General features: G+C 39.5%; 1 protein-coding gene across 1 annotated transcript; it reads left to right on the forward strand.

The window, feature by feature from the left end:
• Window positions 1–4,148: 4,148 nt before the first annotated feature.
• LOC141651352 (uncharacterized) lies at window positions 4,149–4,706 on the forward strand. The gene has a single exon (XM_074459069.1). The coding sequence runs from the start codon at window positions 4,149–4,151 to the stop codon at window positions 4,704–4,706; it is 558 nt and encodes a 185-aa protein (XP_074315170.1).
• The last annotated feature ends 8,604 nt before the right edge of the window (window positions 4,707–13,310 follow it).

The following is a 13,310-nucleotide window of genomic DNA, read 5'->3' on the forward strand; positions in this document are numbered from 1 at the left end:
GCGAAATTAATCTAACTTGAACTGAACCAACCCAAATCTTGGCCCGATTGACCCGTTTACTAGGTCTAGGTCTAATTCAAGAGAATTCAAATCGGTTTTGCCAGTTTGGTTGCATCATACTTTGAGTGAATCAATTCGTGTTTGGAGTATAATACGTTGTTTTAGGTCATTTTGGCTCACCCATGGTTATAATACCAGGTTTTATTAATTAATGTGACTAAAAAAGGTGAGTTTTAGAATAATTACCTGGTATATTTAAAAAATAATTTGATAATTTATTATTTGTTTTTAGGTGCATATAATACCAGAACAATTACTTGGAGTATGTGCATATAATACCATATGTGATTTCAATTTAGTTATTTCCAATTATTTTGGTTTAACTTAAAATAATTCTGATCATATCATAGTTAGGTCGAGTGGTTTAGATTGGATCATTTCAGGTTGGATAATCAAAGCTCGCATTTGAATTAAGGAACGAAAAAGTTTAGGTGGCTGGTTGTAAATCAATCCAAAACATTCAAAAGTTTTTATTCAGGAAGGACGATTACTCGATCCTACGCACCCCCTAGCTCCACCACCAGGGTTTATGTGTAAAAACTAGGTTGGGTATAATATGAAAATATGGAAATATGAAGGGGTGAGGAGAAAAACCGTTTCCAATTTAGAATCTCAAACTAAAACTGAAACCCGATCCTAAAAACTCAAAGCCGGGATAGATTCGATTGTGAGTAACTAGCTTTTTGATCCGGATATTAAAGTAGTGAGATACCAGGTACTACCCTGTTGGAAATTTGGTTCATTTGATCGAAAAATATTACTCGTAGTAATTTATAAAATCGCGTACTAAACTGGTTTGCAAAAATAGTATACTGTACAAGTGATGTTTAAAACGGTGTTAGTGACAGTAAATTTAGCCGGAAAATTTAGCACTCCGTACATTCTTTGGTAGCTAATTAGAGCCACTCAAACCATCCACAATGGTGTCTTCGTGCATTCTCGTGAATATTAGAAATTAATCTATACAATAATATTAAAAGGCTAGGTTGAGTAGCCTTTCAACGCCACGTGGCTCTATATAAAAGCATTCATAAACATTTACAAGTTATCCCCTTTAAAACAAGAAACTGTTCATCTACACATTTATTTATTCCCTCTTAGATACATTAACTTGCATTGAAAAATATAATACTTATAAATTTCACTAAATGCATAGAATTGAAGAGTTTCTTTATTAATTAGAATACCCTAACTTTTTAAAGTGAGCTTGCTCCAACTTTAGAGATCTTTGTTTGACAATATTACGATATTGTGTGAGTGATTATGTGAATACTATATTATATTAATTGATTTTTTATGTGCATTGAGTTATTTTAATTTTTTAATCGACCACTATTCGTTTTGACTTGGTGTTTTTGTTATACCACTTATCATTTTACCTTGTACTCTCATAAAATAAGTTACAAAACAACGATCATAAATTTAGTAAAGGATATATATATATATATATATATAATATATATACTATATACTATATACTATATACTATATATTATATATTATATACTATATATTACTTTAATTTATGGTTTTATATAAAACCGTTTTAAAATAGACTAATTGACTTTTTATAACCCTCAGAACATGGAAAACACACAAAAGAAACGCAAAACTCCCGTGAGTTTTACGGGTCACAAAACTAGTTAAAAAAAATCAAAAAGTTGCCACATGGGTAAGGAAAGGACAACATTTCTTCCGAGAATTCTCGCCTGTGCGAAAACATGTGAGAAGTGAGATAGTGGGACCACATTGTTTACTTTTACATAAAGAATTTAATTGCTTTTTTTCCCTTTATTTAATCACTTGGTCCACTAAAACATGACATTTGTTGAAGTGGGGTATAATAAATAATGAAAGAGAAGGAAAATTGAGTATTTGTTGATGTGGGTGTTTTTTTGATATTTATTGATGACTTTTGGTGGAGAGTGGAAATGTGAGGCAGACGGTGAATTGGAGAGAGAAAAGGTGAAAAAAGTGTAGAGTGAAAATTCACTAATGCGGATGGTCTCAACTACCCCAATATTTTCTTAAAACTAGAGAAAAAGTCACTTTCAGCCAACTTCAATAATGCTTTGAAATTTGAGTGGAGTTATTGAGTTACTATCATGCTATTGTGCAAAAGTAAGTGCGTTATTGTAGTCATTTTCATTTTTCACTGTCAAACTTTAAATTACACCTCAGAGTTCAGTCGTAGGCAAAGACCAATTGAAGGGTTGTCAAACGTCAGCTCCTAAAAATAAATCTGTATGAGTACCACAAATAATCACTTACCTGCATGGCGCAGTTACTTAAAGCCGCAATTTGAAAGGGAAGGTAGTGAGGGTTGATTCTTGGTAACTAGTAGAGCACTAGAGGTGGAAAATGGGCCCTTTAGTCGGGTTAGGTTGGCTTATTTTGGGTCTGTATCACAATTCAGACCGGGTTAAGCCGAGTTATTTGGGTTTTGGGTCGGTTTCAAATGTTAAATTTTCAGATCTTTTCAGGTTTGAGCCATATCTAGTTAGGTCATTTTCGAAAATGGGTTATTTCCGGGTCAATGGGAAAACACTTTAATTAGTATTTTTTTTAGATAAATAAGTTATAGGTCACGGATTCATGGCCCAATCCCTTGGCGAGGCCCAGATCGCCCCATGATCCAACATGCCCAAGCCTAGTATATGAATACGTATGCTCAGATACATGCCGGCTCAGAGGGGTCATACAAGTCGGCCCAATGCCTCCCGAGGCGCTGACCAAGACGAAGGTCCGGGAGAGGAAAAGTTGTCAGCTCAGCAACATGTCTTGCCGCTTAATGTCAGACGAGGAAGGGTTTACGTTGGGACTGCCAAAAAGGCAGACCCGAGACCTGAAATTAACCCGAACTACTACACCCGAATGTGACCTGAAACCCGAATTGGCCCAATCCGAAACTACTAAACCCGAAAATGATCCGACAAAACATATCATAAATACCCATTTCAAAATTTTGTATCTCATCGAATAGCAGGTGGTTGTGAACATAATTATCAGTGTAGTATAAATAATTAGGCTTACAAATAGGAGGGCGCGCCTCGACCGAGAAGGACGAGTTTTGACCAAGAAAAAGTGCCCTATTTCCCAAACTCGTCACCAGCTTAGCCTCCCTGGTATCAACATTTATCTCCCACACTTTGAAGCATTGAAGCTCTAATGCATAAGTACCGGAATTTTCTAATTGCCAGAAAACCATCAGCAACTTTCGAGCTGATTCGACCAAGTAATATGAGCTTAGGTATGTATGTGGGAACTGTAAATTTGCCACGAGCCTCGGTGTTGCTAGGGGGCTTGAATTTCCAACCGCTATAATTTTGCCATATTGCTCCACGACGTAGAATTTTCCTTAATAGAATATGACGTCCAAGAATTGCGCATAATGTGTTTTGAGCATGGGCCATTTTGTATCTCCATTCTTCCAGAAAGCCAAAAAAGACATTGCAGGGAAATGTCATGGTTAAGACGTACTCACTATTTGTTGACGAATTTGCTGATAGTTCAAATTTGGAAAACATGTAGACGTACATGTCAGGTTCCCGGTTCCATAAGTCCGAGCGATGCCCAATGATATCGTCAGGAAAGGTCGGGGGCTGAACAACTTGCTTAGATATTGGATTTATTAGGGTGATATTCAAACCAATTTGGGTGACACATATAAGCCAACCACGGGAAGAGAAGTAATACCTTCAGTCACCGAGCCCGTCCCCATCCCTATCGGGTGGGAACAAGAGAGAGAGGCTCATGTCTTCATCATGCATCCTCGGTCCGACCACATGTGGATGATGGCTTAGATAGTTCAACAGACAAAACTGTTAGAATATATGTAATTTAGTTAGCATATTTTGTGTATAATATGTTTCTGTATTTGTCGCATAATATCTCTTGTAATTAGGAAACGAGATATCTTCATTAGGTGTATATATACTCTTCTATTGTGATGAATACAAGGCAAGCATTACAATCTTACATGGTATCAGCTTCCTAGGGAAAAGATCCACCGCTTCCGCTAAACCCTAGTTTCCGGCCTCACGCCACAAAACTCCTCTCCTTCTCCAATCTCCTCTCATCCCCTCGACATGCCTGAAACAACTCAAAAAGGGACGAAATCCTCTTCGTTCCATCCCGCTCTAGCTGTGCCCAATATTCGTAACCATGTCACCGTTACCCTTGGTTTAGACAACGACCAGTATCGATTATGGGTGGCTTTGTTCACCAATCACGCAAAATCAACTCGCGTGTTACACCACATAATCGATCCCAACGGAAAGGCTCCTAAACCGTCCACAGGCGACGACCAGGAACTATGGGAGACAATCGATGCCACTGTTCTTCAGTGGATCTACGCTACGGTCACAAACGATCTCTTAGAAACCGTTGTTGAGGAAGACTCTACCACCATGGATTGCTGGAATCGCATCCGTGACATCTTCCTGGACAACCAACACTCAAGAGCCGTCACGCTAGAACAAGAGTTTTCTCATGTCTCCATGGATGATTTTCCGAATGCTTATGCTTCTTGCCAACGTCTCAAAAATCTCGCTGACCAACTCAAAAATGTTGGTTCTCCGGTGACAGATACCCGTCTCGTCCTTCAGATGGTCTCTGGCCTCTCTATAGCATATCACGGTGTATGAACAATTATCCGCCAAAGTACTCCTCTCCCTCCTTTCTACAAAGCACGTTCGATGCTTACTTTGGAAGAAGCAGGTATTGCCAAACAAGCAGCCGCCACAGGGACTCCTACTGCTTTATATGCTAAGCAAGACGACAATGACGGGACTTCCATTCTGGGACGTCCTCCATCTACACAAAAGAATGGTAAGGGCAATAACAAACGGAAGGGAAATAAAGGTAAGGGAGGAACCAATGGGCAAAAGACGACAGGCTCCTCGACCCCTGCTGCTGCCACCCCCTGCTGCTGCCACACCACCACCGTGGCCCCCTACTCAATATGGGGGTTATGGTGGCTGGCCGTGGGGAGGTTCACCATGGGGTTATCCCCCCTGTCCATACCCTACAACACCGTGGACTCGACCTATGCGTCCAATGCCCACACCTCGACCTCAAGCTTATACAGCTGAGTCTCCTCCGTCTCCAACGGATATAGAACAGGCCATGTACACACTAGGAATACAACCTCCTGATCCTCGCTGGTTTATGGATACCGGAGCAACATCCCACATGACATCGGATTCAGGTAAGCTCTCTTCTTATATTAATTCGAGCATTCCTAATTCCATTATTGTCGGAAACGGCCATTCTATTCCAATTCAAGGTATTGGGCACGCCACTTTACCACACACGCAGCCTTCCCTCTCCCTTAACAATGTCCTCCACGCCCCTCAAATCGTCAAAAACTTAGTCTCTGTTCGTAAATTTATAACTGACAACAACGTTTCTGTCGAATTTGACCCTTTTGGTTTTTGTGTGAAGGATTATGTGACGGGAGCGCCTCTGATGAGGTGTGAAAGTCGAGGTGCTCTTTATCCCATTACCACCAGCCAAGTGACCGAGTCTCAAGCCTCATTTGCTGCTCTAGAGTCGACATCATGGCACGATCGTCTAGGTCACCCTGGTGTCCCAATTTTTAATACTCTTAGGTCTAATAAATTGATCAATTGTACTCCTGCTTCTCGCAATACAATTTGTCACTCGTGCGTACTTGGAAAACATGTTAAAAAGCCATTTGTGCCATCTAATACAAGAACTTTTTGTCCGTTTGATATTATTCATTGTGACCTATGGTCATCTCCTGTCCCAAGCACTTCCGGACACCGTTATTATTTACTGCTTTTAGATGACTATTCCAATTTTTTATGGACTTTTCCGATAGCTAAAAAATCTCAAGTCTATAATTTATTTGTCACATTTCGCAATTATATCAAAACGCAATTTAATCGTGAAATAAAGACCATTCAGTGTGATAATGGCCGCGAATTCGACAATGGTCCGTTCTGGGAATTTTGTGCTAAACATGGAACCTCTTTTCGATTATCCTGTCCACATACATCTTCACAGAATGGCAAAGCTGAACGTAAAATTCGCTCCATTAATAATATTGTTCGGACCTTGCTTCATCACGCCTCTGTCCCTGCGTCTTACTGGCATCATGCTCTTGAAATGGACACTTACCTTTTAAACATTCTTCCTGGCAAAGTTATTGCCTTAGAGTCTCCTCTAAAATTATTGTATAATAAGCAGCCGTCTTACGCCCATCTTCGCGTCTTTGGCTGCCTCTGTTATCCTTTAATTCCATCCACCACTATAAACAAACTCCATGCTCGGTCGACACCCTGCGTCTTTCTTGGTTATCCTCCCAACCACCGTGGTTATAAATGCTTTGACATTACGAATAATAAAATCATTCTGAGTCGCCATGTTATTTTTGATGAAACAAAATTTCCTTTCACTCACACACATCTCGCGCATATGATTTTCTTACCGACTCTCTGTCTCCGTATGTCGTGCATCATCTCCCACGGGCCGAGCACTCCCCTCCCAATACCGACCCACCTGACTCTCCCCCACAACCAACTACCACCCCGCATGCTTCCCCGCAAGCCACCCTTTCTGTTCCGACAACTCCTGTCACCACACAAAGCGTCACTCCTCCTGCCTCACCTCCACCTATTGTCGCCTCTAAGGCCGTGACACGGGGCGACCATGGCATACGAAAACCAAAACCAATTTTTGATCTTCACACTTCTGTTGCCGTGTCACCTCTTCCTCGAAATCCCGTGTCCGCCCTTAGTGACTCGAATTGGAAACTGGCTATGGACGATGAATTTAATGCTCTTATTAGTAATAAGACATGGGAGCTTGTCCCGCGTCCGACTAATGTGAATGTCATTCGCTCTATGTGGATTTTTCGACATAAATATAAATTTGACGGTTCTTTTGAAAGGCATAAAGCTCGTCTTGTAGGTGACGGGAAAACTCAACAGGTTGGCGTTGATTGTGGTGAGACTTTCAGTCCAGTCGTAAAACCAGCTACGATTCGTACGGTATTGTCCCTTGCTCTTTCTCATAATTGGCCAATTCGGCAATTAGACGTCAAAAATGCTTTCCTCCATGGCGAACTTAAGGAGACCGTTTATATGCACCAGCCCGTTGGCTATCGCGACAAACGATTTCCTCATCATGTTTGTCTACTTCGGAAATCATTATACGGTCTAAAGCAAGCACTGCGTGCATGGTATAAAAGATTCGCTGATTTCGTTGAAACCCTTGGCTTTGCACATAGCAAATGTGACCATTCTTTGTTCATTTACCGTGATGACAACAGCCACACTGCCTTTCTTCTACTTTACGTCGACGACATCCTGCTTACCTGCTCGTCTGAATTGCTTCGCACTTCCCTCATGGCACGACTTGGGTCCAAATTTGCCATGAAGGATCTCGGGCCTTTGCATTATTTTCTTGGGATTAGTGCCACCCGAACTGCCTCGGGTCTATTTCTCTCCCAACATAAATATGCCGCTGAAATTATTGATCGTGCTGGCATGAGTACGTGCAAATCGTCCCCAACGCCGGTCGATACAAAACCAAAACTGAGTTCCTCCGGTTCTAGCAGCTTGTATGCTGATCCTACACTCTATAGGAGTCTCGCAGGTGCGTTACAATATCTCACATTCACTCGTCCCGACATCTCTTATGCGGTACAACAAGTTTGCTTATTTATGCATAATCCGATGGAGGTACATATGAATGCTTTGAAGCGTATTATTCGCTATCTTCAGGGTACTGTTTCGCATGGTCTCTACCTAACTATTTCCCCTCCTACGAGTTTGACATCTTATACGGACGCGGATTGGGCAGGTTGCCCAGATACCCGTCGCTCGACTAGTGGATATTGTGTTTTCTTAGGTGACAACCTCATCTCTTGGGCGTCAAAACGCCAGCCTACCCTCTCTCGGTCTAGTGCTGAAGCCGAGTACCGCGGAGTGGCCAATGTTGTTTCCGAATCTTGTTGGTTGCGCAATTTGTTATTGGAACTCCATCACCCACTACGCAAAGCGACCCTGGTTTATTGTGACAATGTTAGCGCCATCTACCTTGCTGGCAATCCCGTTCAGCACCAACGCACCAAACATATTGAGATAGATATACATTTCGTGCGTGAAAAAGTCTCTCGTGGTGACGTCCGCGTCCATCATGTTCCCTCTCGTTCTCAAATGGCCGACATTTTCACCAAGGGACTTCCCTCTGTCCTCTTTGACGATTTTCGAGACAATCTCAACATTCGTCCTCCTCTTGTTTCGACTGCGGGGGTGTGTTAGAATATATGTAATTTAGTTAGCATATTTTGTGTATAATATGTTTCTGTATTTGTCGCATAATATCTCTTGTAATTAGGAAACGAGATATCTTCATTAGGTGTATATATACTCTTCTATTGTGATGAATACAAGGCAAGCATTACAATCTTACAAAAACCTTATTGTTATAGAGGTTGTATAACCTACGCTTGGACGTGCATGGTGGTTCGGCAAGTAATAGCCATTGAGTTTTGGTTGGTGGCTTTTGTCTCTTTGCAATCTTCACTGCTTTTCTCCAATCACTACAAACTCTTTTAAATGCATCAACATCTTCGTAATATTCTATTGACTCGCCAATTTTTTGCCGTATCTCTAATGGTAGCTTACTCCAATTTGGCATGTATTATGGTTCTAGATAGGCAATGCAATTTGTGGTTTAATATATATACACTCACCAAGATAAAATAAAGTTATATTTTATTTTGAAGGAAATAAACTGTTTCATTGGTCACATATGGAATAATTCCTAAATTCGAATCTGGAAAGTTTTTGTCAATAAAATCTTTGAATCAATCAATCAATCAACGGAACATGAGAAGAAGCCTTAAAAGTGTTAAAACATACTCGGTATATATGGGTATTATACAAAGTGTATATATAACTATAAAACAGGAAAAAAAAGTTTCTTTAATTTTCCATAAATTTTCTTTAGGCATTTTTATCCCCGCTTTTCCAGAAAGCCAATTTTATGGCAAGCACGAAGTCTTTTAGTAGTTGATGGGTCTTCCGGCAACACAAATTTATCATATGATAAACAGGTATGAATTCGCGTCAGCTAAAGGAATACGTCCGCCCATAGGTGCGATAATTTACTTCACGGGCGAGGTCTCTGGTTCAAGTCCAGGATGGCCCAGCTTCAATGAATTTAGTGAGAGGACAATGAATTTAGCGCGAAGGAAAGGTGGGGCAAGGGGTTCACCCGGGCAACGCTGTGCCCCAAAACAAACGCGCTACCAAGCTGCGCTACTCCCCCCGCCAGCCAAGTCTTTTCAACAGATGGGCAGAGCCCAGGCCCAAACCCCCAATACTAATCGTGAAGCACCTCGCCTGGCGCCATTCCCCGGCCCTCGTTCCAAGTCGAGTGAAGAGCGAGCAGGTAGCGGAAGAAATTGGTCGAGCCGCCATTGCCATGATTTCGTTCTACTTCCAAAGATATGACCCGGGAAGGGCTGGGGTTGAACAACTTGCTTAGTAATCAGATTCACTAGGGTAATGTTCAAGCCTAGTTAGGTGACACAAATAAGCCAACCACGTGAAGAGTAGTACCTCCAATCACCCAGTCCGTCCTCGTCCTTGTCTGGTGGAAACAAGAGATTCAGGGTCATGTTGTCAGTGTCCTCAGCCTCACCAGGCGTGGTTGATGGCGTAGGCAGCTCAATTGGCAAAACCATACGGTTGTAGAAGTTGTAAAACCGACGTTTGGATGTGCATGGAGGTTCTGCAAGTAATAGCCATGGAGTTTGGATTGATTGACTTTGATATTTTTGCAATTTTCATGGCTTTTCTCCAATCACTACACCCTTTTCCCAAATACATTAAAATCTTCATGAAATTGTATCCACTCGGCAATCTTCTTCCATATGTCCAATGGTAATTCACTCCAGTTAGTCATATGATTGATTGTTCAAGCAAATTAATAGTCAGTGGTGTATTTAAACAGTTCATACGTTGAATTTTTAGGAAAGTTTATTCAATATGGTTAATTGTTTATCAACTGAATTCGAATTTGGAAACATAATCTTTTAATCATTATTACAAATTTTAAAATTTCAGCTAAATACACCGGGAGATAAGTTAGTAGTATTGCGCGCACCTTTGATTACCAAAATTATCTTTTCTTCTTTATAATTCTTTTTTTAAGAGAAATATCAATTTATTAATTAATAATTGGTTTTTTACATGTTAGAAAAAAACGTTCAACATCTTCGTAAATTCCTCATATAACGCATAAGACCACTTTGACCTAATTTAACCTAATTTGGTAGAAAAATACCAAAACAATTCCATTCAAAAGCTAACTCCTAATTATTTACTTCTAATAACATCTAACATAAAAACTGTTGGACCTCTAGTCCTAATTAATTGTTTTGATAATGACAGTAATGATTTGTATGTGAACTTAATATATAAACATATGCGTGTAATTGTGTGCTTAAGTCTTTATTTAGAAAGGAACAATTACAAGACGCAAGCTTGAAGTTTGGACCAAGGAGGTACAACTTCAAATACATTTGATCAATGCATTCAAGCAAGATCAAGATTGGAAATCAACCACGAGACTCAAGATGAGAGACTTGTGAAGAGACGATTCGTTTACTGAAGATCTACTGAAGATTAGATAGTATAGGTCGTCATTCGGTAATGGTTTTACTTTGTTTGATTTAAAGGTTAGTGAAGTTATGACCTAATAGACATAACTTCATTGCTAGACAAAAATGATGCGTTAATTTTTGGAAAATATATTTTTAATGGTTTATAAAAATAAGAGAGTATTTATTTGGTTGGAATTAATTAATTAGAATTTAAGTTAAATAAACTATTGGTTTGTAACACGATATTTATATCGTCATGCAACCTAGGGCTTTAACTAAATTCTATCTCGATTTGTTGCGGGCTAGAGAAGCAAGGATGGACCGAAGGAGGCCTTGGGCCGGCCGAACCCTAGGGAGGCCGAAACCCTAGGTGGCCGAAACCCTAGGAGGCCAAACTCCCTTCCTTTGCTTCCTACTTGTTCATCAAGTTATTTGTTTCCAGAATATTCCTATGCCCTAATTCCAGAACATTCCAAACCCTAATCCTCTCTACTATAAATACTCTCATTCATTCAACATTAATTGTTGACACACACATCTACAAATTTCAAGAGAGAAAAAATATTTTTAAGCAAAAATCATTTGAGCTTTAATTCTTATTTTCATATTTGCTTATACAAAAATCACGCATCAAATTTGTCAATCACTCGAAGAAAAATCGTTATTGGATATTAAATACACAAGGATAGTATACTCACTCGCATAACGTGAGATTAGTATTTATCGTTGTATTTTTCTTATTAACGTAAGAGCAACCTAGAGTATTTAGCGATACTAAAAATTATTAATCGAGAATAGTGGACGTAGGTTTCGACTTGTGAAACTGAACCACTTCAAAATCCTGTATGTCTCTCTTTCTCTCTCTCTTTATTATTGTTATTTCGATTTTGCATTTATTGTTAATAATTTAATTAGTTGATTTTAATCAATAAAATCAAGTAATTAATTTATATCATATATTTCGAAAAAGCGGTCATCGTTTTTAATACTCAATTCACCCCCCCCCCCTCTTTCGTATTCGATCAATAGACTCCACAATTGGTATCAGAGCCTCGTGCTCTTGATCGCCTAAATGTGCCTAGAGTTGATCGTTTTTTTGTAGTCTATTTATCGTCTTTTCCGCTGCATTTATTTTTTATCAAATGGATTCCAAACACCTAAAGTGTCCTATATTCAATGGGAAGAACTATGGTTTATGGAAAAATATGATGACCCACTTCATTAAGGGAAACGACTGGGAGTGTTGGTTGATTATCAAGAATGGTCCGAATAAGATCTTACTTGCAACCAGTAATGGCACTACCGTCGAAAAGAAAGAAGAAGACTATATTGAGGCGTATTATAAAAAGGCTGAGAAGAATTCAAAAGCAATAAGCTTATTGCAAAACGGTATGATTGCCACTGAATTCGATCGTTTCTCAACCAGTTCATCTGCCAAGGAAATATGGGATGGTCTAGAATTAGCCTATGAGGGAACCACTGTTGTCAAAAAGCAACGTATGGCATTACTAATGCGAAAATACGAGCTGTTTGCCATGGAGCAAAACGAGTCAGTTGATAGCATGTCCTCTCGCTTTTCTAGCATCATCAATGAGCTAAAGAATTTAGGAAGAACTTTTGACTCCGAGGAAATTGCTAGAAAAATACTCAGAAGTATGTCTCGCAGATGGAGACATAAAGTATCTGTCATAGAAAATTGTAAGGACCTAACTTCATTATCCTATCAGGAGCTACTCGGAACCTTAATGGCTCACGAGATTACTCTGAATCAGGATGAGGAGGAAGTTAGTACAAGCAAAAAGATAGCCTTACAAGCTGAGTCTAGCAAAGTTGATTATTCTTCAGATATTGAAGATGAAACTGTATTGTTTGTTAAACGTCTTAAGAAAAAGCCCTTCTTTCAAAATCAAAATAAGACAAATAACAAATAAAAGCAAACCCCTAAGAAATCGTTTGAGTCAAAAGGATCTTTCTCTAATCGCGGATGCTTCAAGTGTGGTGATGATAATCACATGATCAAAGATTGCCCTACATGGAAGAAAATTAAGGACAAGAATCAACGAGACAAAACAAAGAGAGAATTCAAGCAAGTTATGATGGCATATTGTTGGGGAGACTTGGACTCTGAAGATGGTGAATCCGAAGAAGAAGAAGAAACTGCCAACGTCTGTCTAAGTAGCGTCAGTCTTGACCTATTCTCCGAAAGCGACAATGAAAGCAATGCTTCAGATGCTGAGAAGTGTTTTGTTGGAAATTCAGATTCAGATTCAGAGGATGAAGAGGTAAGTTATCTTGAACTTAAAAAGCGAGTTAAGAAACTTTCTAAGGATAATTTACTTAAGTGTTGTGAACATTCCCTTGATCATTGTCATGAACAAAGTCTAGAGTTAAAAGACCTTAAGGAACAGATTTTAGATATTGCTGAGGAAAACCAACTTCTGAAAGCCAACGCCAAAAAGCTTAAATCTAAAGTTATGGTTAATCCAGCCATAACTTCAGACATGACGAATGCTGAGAAGAACGCTCTTGAATCAAAAGTTAAGGCTAGTGATACCATAACTTCAGAGCTTAAACTTAACATTAAGCATCTTCAAGCTAAAGTTACAGC

This window comes from Silene latifolia, chromosome 4 (genome assembly GCF_048544455.1).
Source record: "Silene latifolia isolate original U9 population chromosome 4, ASM4854445v1, whole genome shotgun sequence".
NCBI classification, from domain to species: domain Eukaryota; kingdom Viridiplantae; phylum Streptophyta; class Magnoliopsida; order Caryophyllales; family Caryophyllaceae; genus Silene; species Silene latifolia.

Excerpts from the sequence above, each read along its gene's own strand:
- LOC141651352 (XM_074459069.1), top strand. The coding sequence starts at position 4,149 with ATGCCTGAAACAACTCAAAAAGGGACGAAATCCTCTTCGTTCCATCCC.